Below are 27,372 nucleotides of genomic sequence, written 5' to 3'. Positions count from 1 at the left end.
TCATACACTAATCTGGATTTGCAACAAGTGGAAGACGAAAATAATAATCCTGCCACTGGCCCAGGTAGAACTCCTGGATTAGTTTGTATCAGCCCCAGTCACAAGATCCACTCGTCACACGGCACGTGGAGTGATCTGTGAAAACACCTGTCAGGTTATATCCCTCCCTTGACCAGCATCGTCCCTCGACTTATCATCTTAGCACCCGGTCCAGGTTCCATGATCCTGTTCCGTCTACTCCTCTGACATCAGTCTGCCCTCTCTCTCCCCCTTGCTCACTTGGGCTGACCACAAAGTCCTTCTGTGGTTGCAAGGGCTTGTCCAGCCTGCTCCTGCCTCGCTTTGCTCTGTCTTCTCCCTGGTTCCTGCTCCCGTGGAGAAAGAGACATTTTAAGCACTGATGCAAAAATAATTTCTTTGATGAAGTTCTTTACCATGGCCAGTTTTCTTAGGCACTTAAGAAATAGTTTCCTTTGGTAGGGGGAGTGTCTGGGTGGCTCAGTCAGTTAAGCATTGTACTCTAGATCTCAGCTCAGGTCTTGATCTCAGGGTCATGAGTTCAAGCCCTGTGTGAGGCTCCAAGCTGGGTATGGTGCCTACTGAAAAAAAAAAAAAAAAAGTTGTTCAATGAATGAATGAATGAACTGGCAAGGTTTTTAGCCCCACAACTTAAAAAAAAAAAAAAAAAAGGCTGACATAGACAATAACTCTTCAGGCAACTTTCATCTAGGTCAGGAGCAGTATGTAGTTGGAGGGCATAGGGGGACAGAAAGACTGTGTGGAACAGAACTATTTGTAATGTGCCTTCAAAATGCATTCCTCTGATACACGCATCCTCTCTTCTGCCATTTAGGCAACGGACTTGGAAAGCCTGTGGAAATGTGTTTTAACCAGCAATTACACTCCACCTTGTTAATCTTCATCAAGCTGCCTGTAAAACCAGCAGACAGATGCAACTCCCCTGAGCACTGAGTCCCCTTCAATGCCTGCAAGGTAATCTTTCCCTTCAGTGTCTCTGGAATCATGGTCAAAAGTCTAGTTCTGTTTTCAGAAGAGAACACAAATCACTTTTTGTTTATGGCTCCATAAACAAACAAACAAACAAAACATATATTTATGTATGAAAAGTTATTAACATATAAAAGCCCATTAATGAAAATAACTGTGTACCTGAGACTAGATCTTCAATATTTTCCCAAAAAGTAAAACTAGGCTTGGCATAGGAAAGACATGACGTCATTATCCCTCTATTAGAGTCTTTTTTTTTTTTAAGTTTTATTTATTTAAGTAATCTCTATACCCGCCATGCAGCTCAAACTCACGACCCTGAGATCAGGAATTGCACGCTGTTCTGACTGAGCCAGCCAGGCGCCCCCAGAGTTCTTTTTTCTAGTACTAAAATTAGACAGCCATTCCACACAGAAAGAAAGATCTAAGCAGCCCCTTTAATTACCTACACGGGTGAACTAGGGATGCCGTGAAAGCAGGCATCGGGTCCTTCAGAATCCACTCCGAGGACCAAGCATGTCCAGGTCATTGGATAACAGCACATGGATGTCTTATTGAAAATGGATTTAGGGCACCTGAGTTATTTGGTTGGTTAAGCATCCAATTCTAGCTCAGGTTATGATCTCACAGTTTGTGAGTTTGAACCCCATATTGGGCTCTCTGCTCAGAGCCTGCTTGGAATCCTTTGTCTCCCTCTCTTTGCCCCTCCCCTGCTCATGTTCTCTCTCAAAAGTAAATAAGCATTAAAAAAGAAAGAAAGAAAGAAAGAAAGAAAGAAAGAAAGAAAGAAAGAAAGAAAGAAAGAAGAAAGAAAGAAAGAAAGAAAGAAGGAAAGAAAATCGGGGCCCCTGGGTGGCTCAGTCGGTTAAGTATCCGACTCTCGGTTTTGGCTCAGGTCGTGATCTCAGTTTGTGAGTTCTGAGCCCCACGTCGGGCTCTGTGCCAACAGCTCAGAGCCTGGAGCCTGTTTTGGTTTCTGTGTCTCCCTCTCTCTCTCTGCCCCACCCCCCCCCCCCCATCGCTCTCTGTCTCTATCTCTCAAAAAGAAATAAACACTAAAAAAAAAATTTTAAACTCTTCACATAAATTATTTAACATCTATCTGGACAGACCTAGGGGATATTCATTCTAGTGAGAATTCTGAATTTCACATAAATGGCAGATTGGAATGAGAATTTCAAAGTGGGGCAGACGAGAAGCGTGTCTTCCAGGAGGATTACATTTTTATTGCACTGAACGAGGATTGGACTCAGATTTTACTGGAGCAAATTAAATATGGGACATTTGTTCTCGTCACGTAACAAAAAGTATCGTCTAAATGGAGTTTATCAAATAAAATAGCTTTCTATGTATTTGGTGGATTAGAAAGATTAGTCTTTCATCGAGTGGTGCATTTTGCTCTTCTCCACAGAGAGCACATCCTGATGGGTCTCTGAAGAGGGGCCCCAACCTGTATAGGAAAACTCAGAGGCCTTGTTTGCAGATTGTTAGGTCTCTGCTGGGTGCCGGGCCCTCTATGGGCTTTACAGCTGTGACCTCCCTTAAACCATAGATACAGTAAACAAACGAGTGGTTACCAGATGGAGAGGGCTTGGGGAGCAGGCAAAGTAAGTGAAGGGGATTAAGAGGTTCAAACTTCCAGTTATAAAATAAATAAATCACGGGGATAAAAAGTACAGCCTCAGGAATATAGTCAATAATGTAATAACTTTGTACGGTGACAGATGGTGACCACGCTTGTCACGGGGATCATTTTGTAATGTATGAAATTACTGAATCATTATGATGCATGCCTGCAATTAACATGCTATTGTGTGTCAGTTACACTTCAGTAAGAAATCTTTTAATAAATAAATACAATACACCTTTCAAACAACCTGACCAGACAGTTAGGGATACAGAGTTAAACCATTTGCCCAAGGTTGCCGTGGCTAGTGGGTCAGCAAGTTCAGGCCTGACTCTGGGATCCACGAGCACTCAACCACTTTCCTGGGGCCTCTCTCTCAGTTGAGAAATGTCCAATAAACTTGAATCTGAATCAGGAGAGTGTTATGGTTCATTTGGCTGTTTCTCTGTTTTATTATTATATTTTGAATGTTTATTTAATTTTGAGAGAAAGAGAAACAGAGCACAAGTTGGGGAGGAGCAGAGAGAAGGAGACACAGAATCCGAAGCAGGCTCCAGGCTCTGAGCTGTCAGCACAGAGCCCGACGCAGGGCTCGAACTCACAACCTGCGGGATCATGACCAGAGCCAAAGTCGGACACTTAACCGACTGAGCCACCCAGGCGCCCCGTGGATGGGGTGCATTCTTATCCACTCCGAAGATTTCCTTGTCTGTGAAGGATGCTGAGTTACTGGTACACTCCTGGTCTCCTGCTGATGCCTCAGTTACTCTGGCTCAGTGGAGGTGGAGGATGTGTCCTCACTGGCAGGTTTGGGAACGGGAACTACTCGTGCTGAGGGTTGACCCTTGCTCCCTTGCTTGCCCACCCAGAGTATTCTGAAATATTCCCAGAAATGTGATCACAGAATGGTTTCCTTTAGAGAAGTACCTCCTTATCAAACTATTAAACATACTTCTGTAAGAATAATTGGTTTGAATCCCCTGATGCGACCAGGTTAGTTTATTTGTTTTAAATATGTCTGTGCGTTGGGGCACCTGGGTAGCTCAGTTAAGCATCTGACTCTTGATTTTTCCTCAGGTCATGATCTCACGGTTTGTTAGTTTGAGCCCTGAGTCGGGCTCTGCACTGACAGCGTGGAGCCTGCTTGGGGTTCTCTCTCTGTCTCTCCCTGCCCCTCCTCTGCTCACTCTCTCTCTTAAAACAAACAAACAAACAAACAAACAAACAAACATTGAAAAAATATGTCTGTGTGTTCTGTTTGGGGCAGAATTCTCTGGACTGCACAGGGCCATTTTGGCAGCTAATGTATTTAAGTGTTTCTGAGAGGGTGCTTTGGATGGTTCAGTCAGTTGTGTGTCCAACTTTGGCTCAGGTCATGATCGCACAGTTCGTGGGTTTGAACCCCACATCAGGCTCGCTGCTGTCAGCATGGAGCCTGCTTTGGATCCTCTGTCCCCTTTTCTCTGTGCCCCTACCCCCACTTGCACTCTCTCAAAAATAAATGAAACATTAAAAAAAATAAAATAAAATATTTCTGAGTAGTGTGACCTATACCCAGTAGAACATTCTGTTTCTTTGCCATTCTGAGCTAAAGCCTAGCATAGGACAATCATGGGGAAGGAGAGTGGTGATAGCGTCCTTTGGTGATTCTGATACGCGTCCCAACTTAACACCCATACTCACTCAGTCATCCTTGGGGAATAAATAGCTCTAAATATAAGATCACGCTGGTGCCCACTGGCCACGATAATCTTTCCTCTCAAGAGGGAAGTTAAACCAAATCAAAAGAAAATGTCACCATATTCTTAATGAGCTAGAAGGAAGAAAATTACCATAACCCTTTTAATAATTTGTGATCCTCGTACTATACTGCTGGGACACGAGTGGTTACTTTAAGGAGTTAGGCTTTCCAAAGATCCCTGTGGGTTTTGCCTTACATTTTTCTTTTTCCCCACAGTTTACTCATCAACCTTATCCAAAGGAAATTTGTGACACAGCTCAATGCTTAAGAGACCAGGGAACAAAGTTAGGGCTGGAAACAGTGACCTGGTTTCGCTAGATATAGCAGGAAAATTACAGATTTATAGGTCACTGTTTTTTTGTTTTTGTGGTTTTTTTCCTACCAGCAGTGTCTTACTCAATTAGATTATGGCCTGCAGCCCTGTCACCTGTCTCTCATATAAATAAAATTTCCCGAGAATGCCCTTTCAGCCCTACGCATTGGATGACGGGCACAGTCATTTCAGCTAGAATAAATTATCTTGTTTGTTCCAGGAGAAATTCGGTTCTCTCAGTGGGTGTGGTAAGAAAATCTGCTCAAAGCCAAAGGTGAGTGATCAAATACAATGGTCTCTAGGACCACAGAATTCTATGATTATAAGGTATAGAATGGAAATTAATGATATCTGCTCCACACAAACAAGCAGATCTAGGAGTAGAAGTATGTCACAACCTGGGGTGCCTGGGTGGCTCAGTTGGTTGAGCGTTTGACTTCAGCTCAGGTCACATTCTCACGGTTTGTGAGTTCGAACCTTGCATCAGGCTGGCTGCTGTCCACACATGAGCCTGCTTCAGACTTTGTCCCCCTCTCTATGTCCCTCCCTGACTGATTCCCTTTCTCTCTCTGTCTCTCAAAAATGGAATAAACATTAAACTAAAATATGTCATGACTTGAAGACAACCTCAAGTTTATTTTTAGGTTACATGAATCTTTTAAGGTTCTTGATTTCAGAAACAAAACCCACTCTGACTCGTTTAAGCAGAAAAAGAATTTTATTAAAAGTTTAAAGTAGTTGTCAGACTCTTGGTGGGGGCCATTGAATCAACCATGGATGCTCTGAGCCCGGGAGCCACATGCAAGTTACACAGCAGGATGGCTCCCCCAAGTACCCCACTTTCCTGGGGCCTGGACAGCCCAGCACTCACCCCCAGGGGTGGACTCTAGAGGCCACCGCTAGAATCTCCGGCAGTGGTCCCTGGACGCGGCCTCCTCTCCCCTCACCTGTCAGGATGGCATCTGTGAGGTGCCTCACTTCCTTCTGCATGGAGGTCTCCTGGTGTGGATCTAACTGGCAGAACCTGGAGCACCCCCATCCTCAAATCTAAGACGTCAAGAGACGTTCTGACTTCTTTGGAGAGCAAACTCTCCGAAACTGGGGCATCCTCCATATATAAAAAGGGTTCAAAAGTAACAGGTGGCCAAAAACCATGATGGATGCCCACTTTGGCTTCCCCTAGGCGCCTGGAGAGGCTGAAGCACGTCTTTCCAGGGAAGTTAATGACCCACAGGGTAGGCTTTCTACTAGCAGGACGTGGAGAATGGGAACGAGCCAGTAGATCGATTTCCTTCCTCTCTCCTGCGGGGCTGCCTTGAGATGCCGCAGTTTGTTTGGTCTTACTGAACACGTCCCATGAGATGGAGTAGTAACTACTTGCAACCAATAACAGGCTGACTCCAGCCTCTCTCACATTCGCCCCTGATTCATTCCCCCTTCTCCCTCACCCTTGCTTCCCTGGGATTGCACCTCCCTACAAGGGGGCAGTGCACAAGCTTTTCCCTTAGGCTCTGGTTTCTCAGGGAACCCACGCTGTAAGCACAGCTTACTGCAGGTGCAACGTCTGTCTTCTCACTCGTCTTTGCCGGGTTCCCATAACCAGCTTCAGTGATTTTCCCTAGAAAACCAGTAATAGACACTCATGCTGATTTATCAACCCGTATTTGCTTCAGCTGTCACTCATGCTGAAGAATTCTGTCTCTGATTTATCGTTGCCTTATGTACAAAAAGAGAATTATTATTCATTGGGAGATTGGGCTGGGAGAGTGGGGGTGGAGGAATCAGCTTGCCAACTCAGGGTCACTGAAAGTCTCCTAGCTTCTGGTTGAAACAGCCCCATGCTTTGTTAGAGCCATGCTGACTTTTTTTAGGTCCTCTAAACCAGCCATTGTGCCCCATTGCTCTGTGCCCTTCTGCAAGTTGTTTTCTAGAAAGTGGTGCTTCTTTCTTTTCTTTTCTTTTCTTTTCTTTTCTTTTCTTTTCTTTTCTTTTCTTTTCTTTCTTTCTTTCTTTCTTTCTTTCTTTCTTTCTTTCTTTCTTTCTTTCTTTCACATTTATTTTTGAGAGAAAGAGAGTGCAAAAGCAAGGGAGGGGCAGAGACAAAGGGGAACAGAGGATCTGAAGCGGGCTCCATGCTGATAGCAGAGAGCCTGATACAGGGCTCACACTCATGAACTGCAAGATCATGACCTGACGTGAAGTGAGATGCTTAACCAACTGAGCCATCTGGGGGCGCTGCTCTTCTTTCTGTAACTGAAGGCTTCTTATCCTTGAAAACTAAGCTTGGGTGTCTCCTCCTTAAGGAAGCTCTCCCGAAGACCCCTGACCACAATTCAAATTAATTTGAGCTGTGTATTCTACTAATACACCGTGCAGAATATTTATGTGGGCCACACTGGACTTCAGCGATGAGTCTATTGGTCTGTCTTCCCTAAAAGATGACAAGCTTCTTGAGGGCCAGGACCATGTCTCATTTGGCTTTATAGCCCTAGCTTCAAGCAGTGTCACAGACACATAATGGTTTTTCTGTAAAACGCTACTGAATGAATGAATAATATTTGTGGAATAATTGAGTATTTCCAATCAGAGTCCCTGAGCTAGCTTGTGGCAGCACCCAGAAGAATCCCCTTTGCAAGCCCTGCATCACGTGGAAGAGCTTCTCCAGCCTTCCACCCAGCTGTGAATCAGTCATAACTGCACTGCATGGTCCTAGTGAAAAATCCCCGTGATCTCCCTAGGAAGGAAGAAAACCCTAGGAAAGGGTTTAGCGTCCATGTTTGGTTGGTTTTTGAGTCAGCAAATGAAGGTGATAAGAAACTAAATTTCTACTTAAAAAAAAATGTTATTTCACTTAAGATTTGCCTCATAGATGGGGCACCTGGGTGGCTCAGTTGGTTAAGCAGCCGATTCTTTGACTTTGGTTCAGGTCATGATCTTGCAGTTTGTGAGATCAAGTCAAGCGCCAAGTCAGGCTCTGTGCTGGCAGCTGGCCCTGCTTGGGATTCTCTCTCTCTTCCTCTCTCTCTCCCTGCCCTTTGCCCACTCGTGCACGCACTCTTACTCTCTCTCTCTCTCTCTCTCTCTCTAAAAAATAATTAAAAACAAATTTGCCTCATAGCTGGCCAGACTGTTTGTCAACCATGTATACCCATTTGTTCAAGGATCCATTTAACAACATTAATGCCTACAGTGGGCCTCTTCTAGGCATACATAGGGTTGCAAGAGTGGACAGAACAAAGATCATCCTCCATGAAGATTGCATTCTAATGGGAGATGTGCACAAACATTGTAACCTGTATTCAATAATTCTTTCAACAAATATTTATTAAGTGCTATTGAGTAAACTCTACTGTGGCCTAGATAAACTAAAAAAAACACACTTTACAAAAAAAATTGAGGTGTCTCAGTGGCTCAGTTGGTCGAGCGTCCAACTCCTGGTTTCCTCTCAGGTCATGATCTGGAGGTTTGTGAGGTCGAGCCCTGAGTCGGACTCTGCACTGACAGCACAGGACCTACTTGGGATTTTCTCTCTCTCCCTCTTTCTCTCCCCTTCCCCCACTCAGGCTTGCATGCTCTCTCTCAAAATAAATAAACTAGAAAAAAAATTGAAACTCTACTGTGGCCTAGATGGCAGAGATACAAGGGTGCCCCGTGGAGGTGGTTCTCATCTAGATCAAATCACCACACAAGTAGATAATAACAGATGGTGTCAACTATTATGAAGGAAAAGCAGATTGGAAGGAATCCAAATCTAGACAGCACTGAACGTGGCCAAGAAAGGCTTCCTTGGGAGCTGGCATTCAAACTATGTCCTGGAGGCTCATGACTCATAAGATAAAAGAGGGTTGGAGGCTCATTCCAGACAGAACCCCTAACATATGCAAAGGGACACTGCCACATTCCTGGATTTGTAACAAGCCCAGGGCAGCTGAGGAAAGCCAGGAAGGAAGGAGAGGGAAGCAGGAAAGGTGGTCGGGGCCAGATCATGCAGGGTTTTATAGGTCATTGAAGGAGTCTGGTCACACACATAAGAAAATAATAGATTACAGAAGAGGGAATGGGGTTGTTGATAAAAATTAGTTCATGAACTTCAAAGTTACTCATCTCTATTATTTTGGTTTACCTTCTGGTGTAAGTAAGTAAGTTTTGGGTTTTTTTTTCATACCAATAGATATTAGAAATTGGTAGCATTAAAAACTATTCCAATGACTTCCGCTAAAAAGAGCTCTTAGTGTTAGTATAACATTTGGAAAACTGATATCGTCAGTTGACTCTATTTGAGAATCTAAATACACGTAAATATTTTTATTTATCTGCCACATTTCAACTAGTATGCACCTTCCTACCCCTCTTGCTGGTATATCCTACCAAGAACATTCTAATTTTCATGCATAAAAGATAACGATATTTTTCTTCTGCGAAGATTCAAATATAGACTCTTGCTTACTGTTTCTCAGGTGACATCTGGTGGTTAAAAACTGAAATGCAGTTTTATGTAGTTGGAAAGGTGAGGTGGTCAAATTCTTTGAGTAGGAAATCATTAAAGAATTTGAGCTGAATTGGTTGAAGACTGATTTTGATTAGATTTTTGGCATTGTGTGATCCACAGGAAGTAGGCGTTGTGGTAGGAGATGTGGTGGAGAGAACGGTAATGTTCTACTGGATGTGGCAGGCTTTCAGCCCTGCTCAACCCTCTGGCAATTAATAGCTAGAAGATTTGCTTTTGTGTTTGCTTTTCAGAAGAGCTTCCTGGGGTGCCTGGTTGGCTCAGTGGGTGGAGCAAATGACTCCTGATTTGGGGGTTGTGAGTTCCAGCCCCATGCTGGGCACAGAGATTACTTAAAAATAAAATCCTGGGGGAAAGAAAAAACAAAAAAACCCCAAAACAACAGCAACAACAACAACAACACAAAACCACTTCCAAACTGAAGGAGCAGATCAGCTGCAGGCAGACAAGAATCAGATTAATATTGGGCTCCGCAGTGGCAGTACTGGATAGAAGAGACAACAGAATAGTATCTTCAGCATTCTGAGGGAACTTTACTTTCATCTAGAGTTCTCAGCTAAGCCGACTCTCCTTCAGATGTGAGCAAAACAAAAGCATTTAAAATACCGTCTTTATCAGTTTGTTTTTAGGGATTTTATTTTTTGCTATTGTAATTTGGATCTTTATTTCCACTGGGTCTTTATTTGGTCTTTATTTCCTTCCTTTCTTTCATTCTTTTTTTCTTCTTTCTTCACTGAGGTATAACTGATACATATCCATTATGTTTGCTAACTGGTTGTTACTGTTTGTATAGGTGAAATCAGTTGATTTTCATACATGAATTTTATATCCTTGCAGGTCATAAGTTCTCATATGGTTTATAATAGATTTATAATTGAGTTTCTTGAGTTTTCTAGGTATACAGTTATCTCTAAATAGTAATAAATGTATCTCTCTTCTAATGGTTATACCCCCGTGCCTTTGTCTTGTCTGATTGTGTTGGTTAAATGTCCAGAACTATGCTAAATAATAATGGAGACTGTAGACATAATTGTCTTGCTGTTTTCTTTTTTTAACATTAACCATCTTTTCTACTTTATTTTGTTTTTCTAAGTGGGCTCCATGCCCCACGTGGGGCTTGAACTCACGACCCCAGGAACAAGAGTTACATGTTCTACCAACTGAGCCAGCAAGATGCCCCTTGCTGTTGATTTTCACAGGAATGCTTCAGTGTTTCCTCATTAGACATATTGCTGGCTTTTAAAAAAATTCATCTTTCCTATTTTAAGAAGTTTTTTTTTAAGTTTATTTAATTATTTTGAGAGAGAGAGAAAACGCGTGTGTGTGGGAGGGGAAGGGAGAGAGGGAGAGCAAGAGAATTCCAAGCAGGCTCCGCACTGCCAGCACAGAACCCAATGTGCACTTTGAACTCACAAACCATGAGATCATGAACGGAGCCAAAATCAAGAGTTGTATGCTAACTGAGCTACCCGGGTGCCTGGGAAGATTTTTAAACATCAAATGTGGATGTTGAAATTTATCAACTGCATCATCTTTGCAGAAAATCATACAATTCTTTTTTCTCTTTTAGTCTATTTTATCAGCCTGAGTTCAGTTGCAGGAAATAGAAAGGGATTTAATACAGGGAATCAAGTGCTCACAAATCGGGAGGGCAGGGGGAGCAGGTTCTAAGAATAATTCCCAAAGCCATGCCAAGAGATGGGCTCCCTCCACCATGGTCAGGAAGCCATGCTCCCATCCATTAGCTCCAGGAGCACACCGTCTTTTTTTTAATATAATTAAAAAAAATTTTTTTCCATTTATTTATTTATTTATTTATTTGAGAGACAGAGAGCACAAGTGGGGAGGGGCAGAGAGAGGAGACAGATTCCAAAGCAGGCTCCAGGCTCTGAGCTGTCAGCACAGAGCCCGACGCGGGGCTCAAACTCACAAACTGTGAGATCATGACCTGAGCTGAAGTTGGACACTTAACCAACTGAGCCATCCAGGCGCCCCCAGGAGCACACTGTCTGAATGTAATCTGGGAATGAGGCGTTGCCGCCAGAATTATCTGTCGCCTCTGGATCTCAAAACTGATGAAATGATGCTGGACCATTAGCTCCACTGTTTCACCACGTCTGCTACAATCAACTCCAGCAAAACGGGTGCCTCAGGCACCACCTCTTTCCCTATTTAATTGAGTTCTGAAATCGAGTTTCACACAAGTGCCTCTGATGGGCGAACATAACATACATTGAGGACCCTAGCTGCAAGGGACTCTGGGAAATGAGGATTCCCGAGCTTACCAGTCTCCGCAGTATGCGATGGCACGCCAAAAAGAGACTAAAATAGATGTTGAGTGAGCCAACCAAATAAACCCAACTGCTTCCTAACATAGTGAGTGATCCTGAATCATTCTTGCAATCCCGGGGTGGGGTGGGGGGGAAGCTGTTTTCCCTTTAATTCTTCTAAGGTGCCCCTGGATTCAGTTTCTGAAACTGCTGAACATTTTTTGCGTTCAATGTTCATAATTGATTTTTGTCAGTAATTTTCTTTATGCTACCTGTCAGTTTTTGGTAAGTATATGTCACTTATACTACCAGAATTGTGAAGCTTTTCTCTTTTGTCTCTGTTCTGGAATAATTTGAAAAGCATTAGAGCCTATTTAGTCCCTAAGATTTGGTTAAGATCAGCCTGTGAAGTCCTCTGGGCCTGGTGTTCTTTGGGAGTCTACGATTGTAACAATTTTTATCCTTTTTCTTAGGTTTTTAATAGGTAATTTTTAGATTTTTATTTTACCAATTTTATTAAATTGTATTTTCTTAATTTTTTAAATGTTTATTTTTGAGAGAGGGAGAGAGACAGAGCATGAGTGGGGGAGGGGCAGAGAGAGAGGGAGACACAGAATCCGAAGCAGGCTCTAGACTTCTGAGCTGTCAGCACAGAGCCCAACACGGGGCTTGAACTCATGAACTGTGAGATCATGACCTGAGCTGAAGTCAGACGCTTAACCAACTAAGCCACCCAGGTGCCCCTATCAATTGTATTTTCTTAGAAAAATTATTCATTTCATCTGGATTTTCAAATTTATTTGCAGACAATTAAGCAAAATAGTCATCTATGATTTTTTTAAATTTTCCTTTGCATTTTATAGTATGTATATTTGTGCTTTTTTAATCAGGTTAGCTAGTAGTTTAGTTTACCCTTTTTTTAAAAAGTTCATTCGTTCATTCATTCATTCCTTCTTTCATTCTGCGTTGCCAGCACAGAGCCCAACTCGGGGCTTGATCTCACGAACCATCAAGAGTTGGACACTTAACTGACTGAGCCATCGGGTGCCCCTACCCTTCTTAATTGATAAATTTATTCATTGAAATCATTTCTCTGATTTCAATTTTATTGTTTTCTGCTTTCACATTTCTCAGTTTATTTTTCCTTCTTTCCTTTTGGTTGTTGATCTTGCCTCTGCCTTCCTGAGTCAGGTGGTTAATTAATTTACTTTTATTCTTTCTTATTTACTAATATAATGTTTAGCTCCACAAATTTGCTTCTGAGGATTGCTTTAGCTATAATCCCTGGGTACTAATATGTAGCATTACCAGTGTTTTTTGCAATTAAATGGCAAATTTAGTTTTGATATCTTCGTTGACTCTAGACTTTTCTGAGAGTTTTTAAAATTATTTTTTAATTTTTTTTTTTAAGTAGGTTCCATGCCCAACGTGGGGCTTGAGCTCATGACCCTGACTGAGCCAGCATGCTCTACTGACTGAGCCAGCCAGGCACCCCTGGACTTCTTTTAGAGTTTTAAAGTTTCAGGTCACAGGGTCTTTTTGTCTTCTCAGTTGATTTGCTTTCTGATCAGAGAATTATGTTTGTGTTATTTCTTTTTTTTTTCAATGTTTATTTATTTGAGAGAGAGAGAGTGCATGCAAGCAGGGGGAGGGGCAGGGAGAGGAAAAGGAGTTCTAAACAGGTTCTGCACTGTCAGGGCAGAGCCCAACGTGGGACTTGAACCATGAGATCATGATCTGAGCTGAAATCAAGAGCTGGATGCTTAACCAACTGAGCCACCCCGGCGCCCCAGGTCTGTGTTATTTCTGCTTTCTGTTATTTATTGAGGTTTTTGTGGCCTACATATATGGTCAATTTTTGTGAATGTTCCATGAGTGTTAAAAAAAGAAGTATTATTTCTTTTCAGTGAACAGAGTTCAATATATGTCAGATCTAGCTTATAAAATAGATCATTTAGTCTACTCTGTACTGAAGGCTCCAGGCTCCAGGTTGTCTCCCCATGGCTTGGCAGCCTTAAATGAAAAGAGTGGCTTTGCTATAGGAGTCTGACAGCTATGATCCTGAGAGAGTGAACATCCCTGCCTCCCAAGCTAAAAACCAGTCCTTACAAAAATATTGATAGGCGGAGGAAACAAACCTACACAAGCATTCACTTATACTGACCAGCAGCCAGGTCAAGCACACACTTGGACATACATATTTGTACAAAACCAAAACCTTTCTGTTTTCCCTTATTTTATCCTTGATTCTACCAAGATTGCCACCAGGTACTTCGCGCATAGTGATCTATAACAGCCTGGGAGCAGTCTCTCCATACCACCTACTTTCATGCCCAGATTGGGGTGGGACATCCACTTCTGTGTATATCCCCGTCCTTGGCACCTTGGCTTGGTATCTACAATCTTTCCTTCACAATAGCCCTAACGTTTATAGATTTTCCTTCCAGTGTGAGCAAGCCGTAAAATGTTTCTGTGCACGTCACTAGACATTTATTTTGTGTTATGTTTTACAGGCACCAGTAAATGTTAAACTGGCATTATCAGGATTATCTCTGCCTATGTGTAATAAAAATCCAAAAAAAGGAGTGGTTTTAAAAATAGACGATTATTTTTCTCACATAAAAAGAAGCGCAGGAGGGCACCTGTTGGGATAAGCACTGGGTGTTGTATGGAAACGAATTTGACAATAAATTCTATATTAAAAATAAATAAATAAATAAATAAATAAATAAATAAATAAATAAATAGAAAAAGAAGCACAGAGAGAGCCAGTATACCTGTTCAAATTAATACATGATAATTATTAAAAATTTCCAACATTATGGAAGTCCCAAACATTACCTGGTATTTTCTTTTTTATTTTCTTGATGTACAATTGTTTAACTTCCACACTTACGTCTAGGGCTATGCTTTTTGTTGAAAATTCTCAAGCAAGAGTAAATACTTATCGAAAAGTTATTTCATTCCTATGAGCTAGAAGTTTCTGAAAACTTTCCTAGAAACCCAAGGAAATACAGAGATGAGATATGAGTTTAATTTTCTATCAACCTGCAAAAGAATGACTCTACAATAACTTTTTCTGAAATTCATTTTTTCTGAAATGATGGATTTATGCTCATCACATAGGTTGCAATTCTCAGGGAAAAGTGTTCTTTGGGGACTAAGTGGTGTAGTCATAAAACTACCAAATGGAGATTTTTCATTTCCCTGAGGTTGATGTGAGGGTTGCCAACCTAGGACTGCCTGCAAAAGAATAAAAAACACCCATTCAGGGGTGCCTGGGTGGTTCAGTTGGTTAAACGTCTGGCTTCAGCTCAGAGCATGATCTCGCGGTTTGTGGGTTCAAGCCCGCATCGGGCCCTGAGCTGACAGCCCAGAGCCTGGAGCCTGCTTCGGATTCTGGGTCTCCCTCTCTCTCTCTCTGCCTCTCTCCCACTCACACTCTGTATCCCTCTCTCTCTCAAAAATACATAAGCATTAAAAATTAAAAAAAAAAAAAACACCCATTCAAACACAATTGATTATCTTCTTTATTTGTCACTGGCCTTTAGAAAAAAATAGTCTGCAAAACAGACCTGGAGGTTATTGTGGTTTAGGAAAGTAAGTACTAATTATTAAGTCAGATCCAGGCTCTGTAGTTGGCTCTGTCATATTCGAGCCATATTATCTATAAAAGTTTGTTAGGGGCGCCTTGGGTGGCTCAGTCAGTTAAGCGTCTGATTTTTTGATTCCGGCTCAGGTCATGATCTCACAGTTCATGAGTTTGCACTGACAGTGTGAAGCCTGCTTGGGATTCTCTCCCTGCCTCTCTCTCTGCCCCTCCCCACTTGTGCTCTCTCTCACTCTCAAAACAAAGAAATAAATGTATTTTTTAAAGTTTATTCATTTATTATTTATGAGAGAGATAGACAGAGCACAAGCAGGGGAGAGGCAGAGAGAGAGGGAGACACAGAATCCAAAGCAGGCTCCAGTCTCTGAGCTGTCAGCACAGAGCCCTACACAGGGCTTGAACTCACAAACTGTGAGATCATGACTTGAGCTGAAGTCGGATGCTTGGCTGAGCCACCCACTCCAACTTTATTTACACCAAGGGGTAGTTATGAGATTAATGAGAGTGTTTGGTACACAACAGGCAATCAAATGTAAGGATTATTATTTTCTAATACATGCTCACACTTTTTTCTTTTATCCAGACCTGCCCTCACTCTTCCTTAACAGCTATATCTTTTTTTTTAATGTTTATTATTTTTGAGAGAGAGAGAGAGAGAGAGAGAACAGGGGAGGGGCAGAGAGAGAGGGAGACACAGAATCGGAAGCAGGCTCCAGGCTCTGAGCTATCAGCACAGAGCCCAACGTGGGGCTCGAACTCACAAGACAGCGAGATAATATCCTGAGCCAAAGTCAGACGCTCAACCGACTGAGCCATCCAGGTGCCCCTTAACAGGCATATCTTAATTGGATACCTCAGCTTCTCCATCCCTTGGTGGAGCTATTCTAAGGATTGTTCTGTGACCTTCCTTAGGAGATCTAGGTAGAGTGAGTCCAACTGTCCACAGCAATAACTACTAAAGCCTCTTTTTAGGGTTTTCTCCCTTCCTTCACTTGGCTTCCTGGGACCACTGCCCAAATAAGGTCCCTCCCTTTGCTCACGTCCTTGACTCATGATCTGATTTCAGGGAAACTCAAACTTGCAGTCCTCTTCCTTCTTTCTAGTTGGAATATAAGTATGAGAATTGGAAGGGAAGCTCTGACATGATCTCTGTTTGCAGATAATATCATAGCATAAATGGAAACCCTAAAAGAATCACTCTAAAAATAAGACCAAAATTAAGAGAATTGATTCAAGCAGCAATATAAAAATTTAACAAAAATCTATTATCTTCACATATTCAAATTCAAAGAATAACTAGTGAGATGATATGAAAGAAAGGAAAATCACACTTATAGTTGCAATAAAAAACACAGGAATAGGGGCTCCTGGGTGGCTCAGTAGGTTAAGCATTTGACTTCAGCTCAGGTCATGATCTCACAGATTGTGGGTTTGAGCCTCATGTCAGCTGAGCTGACAGCACAGATCCCGGAGACTGCTTTGGATTCTGTGTCTCCTTTTCTCTCTGCCCTTCCCCTGCTTGTGCTCTCTCTCTGTCTCTCAAAAATAAATAAATTTTTCTTTAAAAAGCTTCGGAATAAATTTAAAGGAAAATCTTCACTCTTCAAAGATGCAAACGTAGGGGCGCCTGGGTGGCTCGGTTGAGCATCTGACTCTTGGTTTCAGCTCAGGTCATGATCTCACAGTTCATGAGTTTGAGCCCCACATGGGGCTCTGTGCTGATAGGGTGGGGCTTGCTTGGGATTCTCTCTCTCTCCCTCCTTCTCTCACCCCTCCTGTACTCTCTCTCTCTCTCTCAAAATAAACAAACAAACTTAAAAAAAAAAAAAAAAGAGGAAGATTTCTGTGAAGTGATACCAAGTGAGTTCCCAGAGATATTATTAGGTGAAAAACGTAACATGTAGAGGATTATATACAGTATGTGTTATGAGTTGAATTGTGTCTTCCCAAGAGATGCTGAAGTCCGAACGCCCAGTACCTGTGAACTTAGTTGGAGATGGGATCTTGGCAGCTGTAGTCAAGTTAAGATAAGGTTATACTGGATTAGGATGGACCCTAATCCAATGACTGGTGCCCTTATAAGAAGAGGAAAATTTGGACACAGAGAGCCATCATGCTGGGAGAGCCCATGGAAAGATGGGAGCAGACACTGGAGTAATGCTTCCACAAGCCAGGGAGCACCGCGGCTTGCCAGTGACCATCAGAAGTTGGAGAGTGCCATTGGACAGATATCCCCTCTGAGCCCCAAGAAGGGGCTTCTAGCTTCTTGAACTGTGAGAGAATAAGTTTCTATTGTTATAAACCACTGAGTTTGCGATACTTTGTCACGGCAGCTCTAAGACAATACAATATGCTACATGTTTTTGTAAGAGAAAGGAAATAAATATATATATAAGATTATACATATGCCTACATAAGTAACACATATATGTTATATATGACACACATATGACACATGAAAGATATATAGCACATAATATATATGTTATATATGTAGGCATAGGTATAAGTGTGTGTGTGTGTGTGTGTGTGTGTGTGTGTATACACTCATTTTTGCAGAAAGAAATGTAAAAGGCAAGCCAGAAATTAATAAAAATGTTTACATGTCAAGGATCATTTGAAATGGCACGGAGAGGATGTGTTAGCAAGACTTCTTTAAATAGACCTTGTCAGATCATTTTGGCTTTACATATGTCACATATGTTTTACATCTCTTTAAAAAAGTAAACCAGAAAGAAAATAAAAAAGAGGAAGCACTGAAACTGAACACAAATACAATCGAAAGAACCCAGCTATAAACAAATTGATGCCATAACCATAGAGAGAAAAGACAGATTTCAGTAAACCATCCAACACAATAAATACTCTGATGGCGGGTGGGGGGTGGTGGTGCCCAGTGGCTCAGTCGGTTAAGTGTCGGACTTCGCTCAGGTCATGATCTCCTGGTTCGCGGGTTTGAGCCCCACATCGGGCTCTGTGTGGACAGCTCAGAGCCTGGAGCCTGCTTCCAATTCTGTGTCTCTCTCTCTCTCTCTGCCCCTTCCCCACTTGTGCTCTGTCTGTCTGGTCTCTTAAAAATAAATAAACATTAAAAAAAAAAATACTCTGATGGATAGCCAGTGCAGGACATAGTCTAAGGACAAAAGGAGTGCAAAAAATTCACTCAGTGGGTTGACTATTAGTGGAGATAGTGGAACTGTAATTTGAGAGTATGCAATTTTTGCGAGAAAAAGCAATTAAGTAATATGTTCGTGGCCTAAGGAACCAAGATTTTCAGTATGCGAGAAAGGCAAATCCAAAAGAGGTTAAGGAAAGACAACCCTCTGATGTTAAATTAGAATTAGTGCAAAATGCAAGATAATGACACCGTGTAATAACAATATATTTTGTAGCTCTGATCACTGAAAGGGGCCTGGAAGTGAGGACCCAGGCAGCTGCCTAATCTCACTGCAAAAGTCTGCTCTGGTTTTCTGTTTATGAGATTCTTAATCATTTCTTGGAATTCTCCATCCTGATAAACCACTGAAAGCCTTCAACATAGCCGGCATCTTAATTGTTGCACGTATATTCCCTTAGAGTGTCCACCCATTCCTGTGTTGCCCCTTGCAGAGACCACTGAGTTGAAATTGTTGATTGACTGTTTTTCCCCTGAGGCTGCCAGATTTTTCTAGACTAACAGCAACAAGAGCTCAGGCGGTGCTATAGCAACAGACCTCATTTGGGACAAAATGTAAGTATATAAATGACACATAATTTATATACTTAACAGGGAAAGGAGAGAAGATCCTCTTGTCTCCCCACATCTACCAACCACCTTGTGCTGAAACACTCCAGTCAGGAAGAGTCCACACCCCAGGGCACCTGGGTGGCTCAGTTGGTTAAGTGTGTGACTTTGGCCTAGGTCATGATCTCATGGTCCGTGGGTTTGAGCCCTGGGTCGGGCTCTGTGCTGACAGCTGAGGGCCTGGAGCCTGCTTCAGATTCTGTGTCTCCTTGTCTCTCTGCCCCTCCCCTGCTCACACTCTGTCTCTCTCTCTCTCAAAAATAAATAAACATTAAAAAAATGTTTTGTTTTGTTTTTAAATAAACATTAAAAAAATGTTTTGTTTTGTTTTTAAATAAAAAAAGGTCAAACACCGGCCTTTTCACTTGTGCCCTGGGCTCCAGGGTACAAACACCCTCTACGAGTCCTCACCCTGGGAACACAACACAGCAAAGATCACACATCTTCTCTGGTCACACGTTTTCCAGCTAGCACCTCATTTATCTGGTCACCTGCATCACACAATCTGTGAAATACCTGTCATTCTATTCCTCGCCTTCAATATCTCCTCATCCCTCTCAGCGAGGCTTTGGTCCTCACCATCCCGCTGGTGGTGCTCTTGTCCAGTGGCCATGGCCTCCCCGTTGCCAAATCCAACCATCATTCCCTGTTTTCATCTCACTCACCTCCCGGGGAGCAAAGCGCACAGTTGATCATTCTCTCCTTCTCAAAACATGTTTTTCTTCCAAAGACTTGTGGTTTTTCTCCCTTCTCTCCTTCTGAGTCTCCCTTCTCCTCCTGTCCATGGTCACCTATGTTGGAGGGCCCTAGGACTCAGTTGTCAGACTTCAATCTATACACTCCCTGTGTGAGCTCATTCAGAGTTACTTAAAATATTTTCTACATGCAGATGAAGGCCAAAGTCACATCTTTAGCTCCAGTCTGTCTCCTGGGGTCCAGAAGCATTTATCCACCTACCCGTGTAATTTCTCTATCAGGATCGTCTCTGGTCAGGATGCCTAGGTTTGTATCCTTATCTGTGAAATGGAGATGATAATACTTAACTGGGTTACTTAGAACAGTGTGGACACAAAGTAAGTACTCAAAAAATACCCTATTTGTTTACTTGTTTAAATTACCGACTAAAAGTTAGAAGGAACCTTGTGTGTGTGTGTGTGTCTAAGTCTACACTGTCTAAGTCTACGATGAATTCCAAAGGCCTAGAACAGCCCTTGGCATCTAGAAAGGAGCTGGATGTTGATTAAGTGAAGGGATGAATGAATGAATCCATTTCTTCAAACAGCGGTGCATTCCACTATGCTTTGACTGGAGGCATCATCTGTGGCCTTTTTCCACCTCCCTGACACAGTATCTTTGGAATCTCTTTTCTTATTGACCAAGTGTGGCATTTTTGCCTTTGGTATATGACAGTGTGCAGAATGCCCTGTTTCGTTTCTTTTAAAGTGTGAAATAGAGTTTTTTGTTCAAGCCCATAAATAAGTGCTTTTTCATTTTCACTCAGTTTTACCAGTGCTTTGTAGAAACCTAGAAGGAAGTTCTATTATGTAAAATATCTCTGTACATCTATAGGTGGAGCTGTATCTATATATGACACGAATAGATTTGACAGCTTAAAAGGGGGGTCCGGAATCGGAGGTGAATAAGGGGATTAGCAAGATTTTGCTGAAGGAGTGTAGACAAGTGCTGGGTCAAAGTTTACACAAACCCGCAGTGGCATAGTGAGGCTCTGGCCTGTAGCCCCGCCCCGCACTCAGGCACCGCCCCCTTTACTCCACCCCGCCCCTTGCTCCGCCCACACCTGTGATCTGGCCGCGCCCTGAAGATACCCAGGTCCCTCCCTGCCTGCACTCTGGCCCAGCTCAGTCCGCATTCCGGCCCCGCCCCGCATCCCACCCAGTCTCCACCTCCACCCTGCCCCACACGGCTGCTGGGGCGCCTCGGTCCCGCGCTCTGGCCCCGCCCCACACCTTGACCCGGCCCCTGCCTGACCAACCCTGCGCACTGGCCCTACCCCATCTCTCAACCCCGTCTGCGCTCCCGCCAGGCCAGAGCTCCTACCCCACCCCGTGATCCAGCTCCGCCCAGCTCGGCCCTTCCTTGCATCCCGGCCCAGCCCAGTCCAGGCCCTGCCCCACATCTCGGCCCTGCCCAGCCCTTGGCCCCGCCCCATGCTCCCCTTCCCCACCCTGCTCCTCGGCACCGCCCGCACCTCGGCCCCGCCCCATGCCCCAGCCCCGCCCTGCCCTCGGTCCCGCCCTGCCCTCAGTACCCACCCCCTGCCAACCCCGTGCTCCGGCTCCGCCCTGATCCCCGGCCCCGCCCCACATCTCGGCCCCTCCCTGCGTCCCGGCTAGGTCTTGCTCTGCTTGGAGAAGAGCTCCGTTGCACGGGGAACGGTCTGCAGGACCAGGAGCTCCCGTGGCCCGAACCCTCTGGCCCGGGTGGCCGCTGCGGCCCGAACAGCTTGGCGAGGAAAGATGGCCGCCCTGACGACGGTCGTGGTGGCCGCGGCGGCCACCGCGGTAGCCGGGGCTGTGGCGGGGGCGGGCGCGGCCACCGGGAGCGGCATGGGAGCAGCGGCGGTGCCGCAACAGGTAAATCGAGGAGGGCCGGAAGCCTCTCTGGCGGCGAGCGTGGGCCCGAGGGGATGTGGGTGCCGGGGGCGGGACGGGGACCCGGCCCTCGCCGAACAGGTGTCCTAGGCGGCACGGTCCCCGAGGCGGGAGGCGCGGTGTTAGCCTCCCTTTGCTCGCGGTCTGGCCCACGCCGGGCGTTGTGCGCTTTTGGCGTGTGCGTTTATCTGCTTTTACAGAGCTACCTCCATGTGGTTTCGGAGTCGAGGGAAGATCTGGGTGGAAGCCCTGGCTCTGCCTCTTCTTAGCCCTGTGAGGGAAACATATTCTCTCCGCGACTCAGTGCCTTCTCGAAAAACGTTCTGGTCATTGCATCTTACCGAGCAGTAGTCCTTATGTGTGGGAAGGCCCTCGCACAGTGCTTGGTTGGAGAGAGATTCGGTGCCAAGTAATTGGTGGCTGCTTTGTTATTGTACCTGCGCCGGGAATACAAGGAGGAATAAATATGGGGTGGTCCGAGGCAGATGTGTTTCCAGAGATCTGCATATAGGACCCCTTTCTCTGCAGTGAGGACCAGAGGGTCCTCGGGAATTATTGGATCCAATTGCTTAAGCCAAAGCCCTTAACTGCGCTCGTTCTCTCACAGCCCACACCCAAAAGCATGGGCAGTTCCTCCATATTCTAGCTGCGGAATAAATCCAGAATCCCACTCTTAACACCTCCAGTGCCACTGCCCTTGTCCCCACCATCATTTCTCCCTGGCTGAAATACTTTCCTAATTGTTTTGTGTTCTAACAGCCTTGCCTTCCTAAAGTATTTTCAACAGCCAGGGCGATTCAGTCCAATAATGACATTCTTCTGCTCAGAACCCTCATAGTAAAAGCCAAGGTCCTTATCATTGTCTACAGGGCCCATGAGTTACCCCCACCATCTCCCTTCTCTTCTTCTTCTCTGGACTTCTCCAGTCCCCTGCTGTGAGTTGGCTGCAGCCATCCTGGCCTCCTGGTTGTCCCTCAGACATTCCTAGCACTCTCCTACTTTATAACCTTTGTAATTGCTATTCCCTCTGTTTGGAATGCTGTTCCCGGTCTGTTCTATGGCTAACTGTGTTCCTTCCAGGTAACTCTGTTCAGATGCCATCAGCTCAGTGATTCTTTTCATAACCTCCCGAAACCGAATCTCTTTAGTTAGCATATGACCTATTCCCTTTCCTGGTTTTATTTTGCTCCATGGCCCTTATTACCGTATGCTACCTTACATATTTTCATTTTTCTCCACACGTCCGCCCCCACTGTGGGAACGTAAGCTGTATGAGGGCAGAAACTTTTGGAAGTTTTATTCACTATTGTGTTCCCAGGTCCACTATCGTGTGTAGTCCTGGAACATAGTAGGCACTCCCTAAATATTTGAGGATCGATCCAAAACTGAGGGAAGGCTGTTGTGAGCTGAGGACAGGTACCATCATTTTCTTCCTCTAAGGAAATACAGCGATTATCTGTCTTTACTTGTATAAGCTCAGGAAATTCCACCTCAGGCAAATGTTTTCACACAGCAATTCTGTTTATTATTCTAACTCTGGCCCAGAGATCTCGGGGGGGGGGGGGGGGAGGATGTAAAATTTATAAAAATACATAACACAGAAAATATTTATTGAATAATTTTTAAAAATTTGTTTCATGTGTGATCCTAGTAGTGTAGCCATCTTGCTGGCTTTTTCCATGAAATCTTTCTGGCTCATTCTAGTTCAAAGTGATTTGTTCTCTAAATTCTTATAACCATGTTTTGCCTCCTGATTTGCATTTTTCACAAGTTGCCTAATATTGTTAATTGATGAACCTTTTTATCACGCTACCATGATGATCCCCAGAGATTTGCCTTTCCAGGGGTTGGATCAGAGTCACCTGTGGAGCTGTTTCAGGTGTTTTATTTGTTCCCAACATTTAGCAACGTCTTAAGACATTTTTGGTTGTCACACCGGGGTGGGTGTTGTGTGTACTACTAGTGGGTAGAGGCCAAAGGACAGCCCCCCACCCCTGCCCAAATGAAAAATTGTCTAGTCCAAAATGTCAGTGTTGAAGTTGAGACACCCTGCTTTATATGCTCTCATCACTTGGGGGAAGGGTAGAGCCTCACAGTTGATGATGACAGCACTGATAGAGTAGAATCCAAGGGTGTTTGGACTTTTAAAAAGGAATTACGGTCACTGCCGTACCAAATTGTGAGGTTTTGGAGGATTTTAATTATGTGTTATCCATCTTTGTACTTCCCTCAGTGTAACACACACGTACCTATGCACGCAGATTCTCAGCCTAACACTGAACTTGAATATTTGTCATATGATTAAGTGAATATTTCTAGTGACTCTAATAGTAAAACCAACTAATGCTTTCTTGAAGAGACATAATTTTCCTAATAACAACCTCATGATGTAGGAGAGGTTCACTTAAATATCTAAAATTCCTCTCTGGGTCCGTTAGGGCTGCCGTGGCAAAATACCACAGACTGCGTGGTTTCAACAACAGAAATTACTTTCCTCACAATTGTGGAGGCCAGAAGTCCAAGATCAAGGTACCACCAGTATTGGTTTCTGGTGTGAGCTCTTTTCTTGGCTTGTAGACAGCTGCCTTCTCATGTGTCCTTACATGGCCTTTCCTCTGTGCACATGCAGTGAGAGAGAGAGATCACCAATGTCTCTTCCTCTTTTTTTTTTTTTTTAAGTATTTTTAAATGTTTATTTTTGAGACACAGAGCATGAGCGGGGGTAGGGGCAGAGAGAGAGTGAGAGAGACACGGAATCTGAAGCAGGCTCCAGGCTCTGAACTGTCAGCACAGGGCCCGATGCGATGCTCGAACCCACGAACCGCGAGATCATGACCTGAGCTGAAGTCAAACACTCAACCAAGACACCCAGGCGCCCCGGTCTCTTCCTCTTCTTATAAGGACACTAGTCCTTTTGGAATAGGACCCCAACCTTATGATCTCTTTTAACTTTAATTACCTCCTCAAAGGCCTTATCTCCAAATACAGTCACAAAGGGGGTTGGGGCTCCACTATATGAATTTAGGAGGGACATAAGTCAGTCCATAATGGTTCCTTTACGTTGTTTTGGAGAAATTCTCTTTGAAGTTTTAGAAACGGTTTGTATCGTACTTTATTCTACAACCTCCTTAGGGTGTGGAACCCTATAAATTTCTTACCCATAACAAAAAGTAATAATGTCACCTGTCTATCCTTTCTAATATCTGTATATTATTTCTTGATAATCCTCACCAATGCCTTTCAGCATCTGTCTACCCTCCTCTCAAATGCCGTTTCCCTCTTAATCAGTTTAATAGTCGAATGATGAGTTTTTAAAGGTATCTGTAACAGTATCACACTAGCATATGTCTCTGCTTTTACCAGGAAAGGGCTGTGTCTTCTGTTTTGTTTTGTTTCTTCAGTGACCTTCCCTCTGATGGCCTAAACATTATGGCCTTTGGCTGGTTGGAGTAGTCCTTTGGTAAGAAGCACATTCCTTCTCTGACTTTAAATGATTACTCAAAAGGGATTTCCTCTAGATAATCACACACATGCTGGGCACCTGGGTAGCTCAGTCTGTTGAGCTTCTGACTCTTGATCTCGGCTCAGGTCGTGATCTCACTGTTTGTGGAATGAAGCCCGCCCCCCCCCCCCCCCAACTCCATTGGGTTCTGTGCTGGCAGTGCCAAGCCTGCTTGAGATTCTCATTCTGTTTCTGCCCTTCCCCTGTTCGCATTTGCACACTCTGTTTCTCAAAATAAATAAATAAACTTTTTTTTTTAATTTTTTAATGTTTATTTACTTTTGAGAGAGACAGAGACAGAGACAGAGATGAGTCAGGGAGGGAGAGAGGGAGACACAGAATCCAAAGCAGGCTCCAGGCTCTGAGCTGTCAGCACAGAGCCCAACATGGGGCTGTAACTCATGGAACACGAGATCATGACCTGAGCTGAAGTCAGATGCTTAACCGACTGAGCCACCCAGGTGCCCTAAATAAATAAACTTAAAAAAAAAAAAAAAACCTTAAAAAGGAGCACCTGAGTGGCTCAGTTGGTTAAGCGTCTGACTTCAGCTTAGGTCATGATCTTGTGGTTTATGAGTTTGAGCCCCACATCGGGCTCTGTGCTGACAGCTCAGAGCCTGGAGCCTGCTTAGGATTCTGTGTCTCCCTCTCTCTTTACCCCTCCCCTTGCTCGCCCTCTGTCTTTTTCTCTTTCTCTCAAAAATAAATAGACGTTAAAAAAAATCTTAAAAAAAAAAAGAAAGAAGAGAAAATCACACACATGCATAGGGTTATGTCCATGTTCAGGTGTGGTAGGCTGAATCTTGGCTCTCCAAGGACATTCACATTCTAATCCCCAGTACTTGTGACTATGTGACCTTACATGGTAAAAGGGACTTGGCAGATGTGATTGAATTACTGATCTTAAAATGGGGAGATTAAACCGGATTAAATGGTTGAGCCTAATGTGTTCACCAGGGTCCTTATAACAGGAATGTAGAAGGACCAGAGCCAGCAGTAGGAGATGTGACAGTGGAAGCAAGAGGAAGAAGTGACGTGAGAAAGTGGCATGAGCCAAGGCTGAAGGTAGCTTTTAAGAACCTAAAGGAAGTATGGAAGTAGATTTTCCTCTGAAGCCTTCCAGGAGGAACACAAACCTGTCCACACCTTAATTATACACTTGGCCTCCAGAACTGGAAGAGAATAAATTTGTGTTAAGCCAGCGAGGTTGTGTGAAAGTGATTCGTGGTGAGCTGTTACAGTAGCAGTAGGAAACTAATACACCAGGGAAGGGCGTGAGAAGGCCCTACGCTTTCATTGTTGGCCAACCTTGAAGCTCCATGCAGGTGACAGTGAAGACTAAGGTTGACTTGTAAACTCTCCCTCTGAGGGGTGACAGTATGTCCTGCCACGCACACAGACCGCCTCAGCAAAGGCTGGGAGGCAAACTGGTTCATGGCATCTAGGAAACATTCTGACCAGTCAACTGTCAGGTGACAGCTGAGCTAACTGCCTCACAGAGTACAGACTTCACAGGATTAGTTCAGGAAGGTGACTAGACAAAGGGCAACAACAACAACACATGTTGGGCATGGAAGAAAATCTCATATTCAGAGCTACCAAATAATACATTTTTTAAAAGTCAAGGGGTTTTGTGTTTTGTTTTGTTTTGTTTTACCAAAATGACATTTTTAGTGGAATGAAAAGAAATTGATAAGTATTTGGAATGAAAAGAAATTGACAAATATTTGGAATGAGAAGAAATTGACAAATATTTCATGAAGAAAACACGTTTAAAAATATTTAGGCTTCTCATTCATAAATATGGTAGCTTTTTTTTCATTTCCTAAAAAAAAAATCTACTTTTAATTTTAAGTATATTTTAACATCCTTTTATAGTTTTCTTCATATAGATTTTATATATTTTTATTAAGTTAATTCCCAATGGTTTTTTCTTGCTGTTAATAGGATATTTATATCCCATTCTCTCCAAAGTTACTCTTTTCTTTTTTTTCTCTTTCTTTCTTTCTTTCTTAAAAAAAATTACATCCAAGTTAGTTAGCATATGGTGCAACACTGATTTCAGGAGCAGATTCCTTAATGCCTCTTACCCATTTAGCCCATCCCTCTCCCACAACCCCTCCATTAACCCTCTGTTTGTTCTCCATATTTAAGAATCTCTTATGTTTTTGTCCCTCTCCCTGTTTTTATATATTTTTTGCTTCCCTTTCCCTGTATTCATCTGTTCTGTGTTATAAAGTCCTCATATGAGTGAAGTCATATGATATTTGTCTTTCTCTGACTAATTTCACCTAGCATGATACCCTCTGGTTCCATCCACATAGTTGCAAATGGAAAGTCAAGGTTTTTTTTTTTAATGTTTATTTATTTTGAGAGAGAGAGAGAATGTATGCAAGTT

General features: G+C 43.5%; 1 protein-coding gene across 1 annotated transcript in view; it reads left to right on the top strand.

The window, feature by feature from the left end:
* Window positions 1–21,187: 21,187 nt before the first annotated feature.
* CCDC112 (coiled-coil domain containing 112) overlaps window positions 21,188–27,372 on the top strand; it is a 31,023-nt gene continuing 24,838 nt past the window's right edge. The window contains exon 1 of the mRNA XM_042933344.1: window positions 21,188–21,454. Within this exon, the coding sequence (XP_042789278.1) occupies window positions 21,338–21,454 (117 nt within the window). The 5' untranslated portion in view covers window positions 21,188–21,337. The remainder of the gene's footprint in view (window positions 21,455–27,372) is intronic.

Source organism: Panthera leo, chromosome A1, assembly GCF_018350215.1.
Source record: "Panthera leo isolate Ple1 chromosome A1, P.leo_Ple1_pat1.1, whole genome shotgun sequence".
In the NCBI taxonomy this organism is placed as follows: Eukaryota; Metazoa; Chordata; class Mammalia; order Carnivora; family Felidae; genus Panthera; species Panthera leo.
This window is presented reverse-complemented; position numbering and strand designations above follow the sequence as displayed.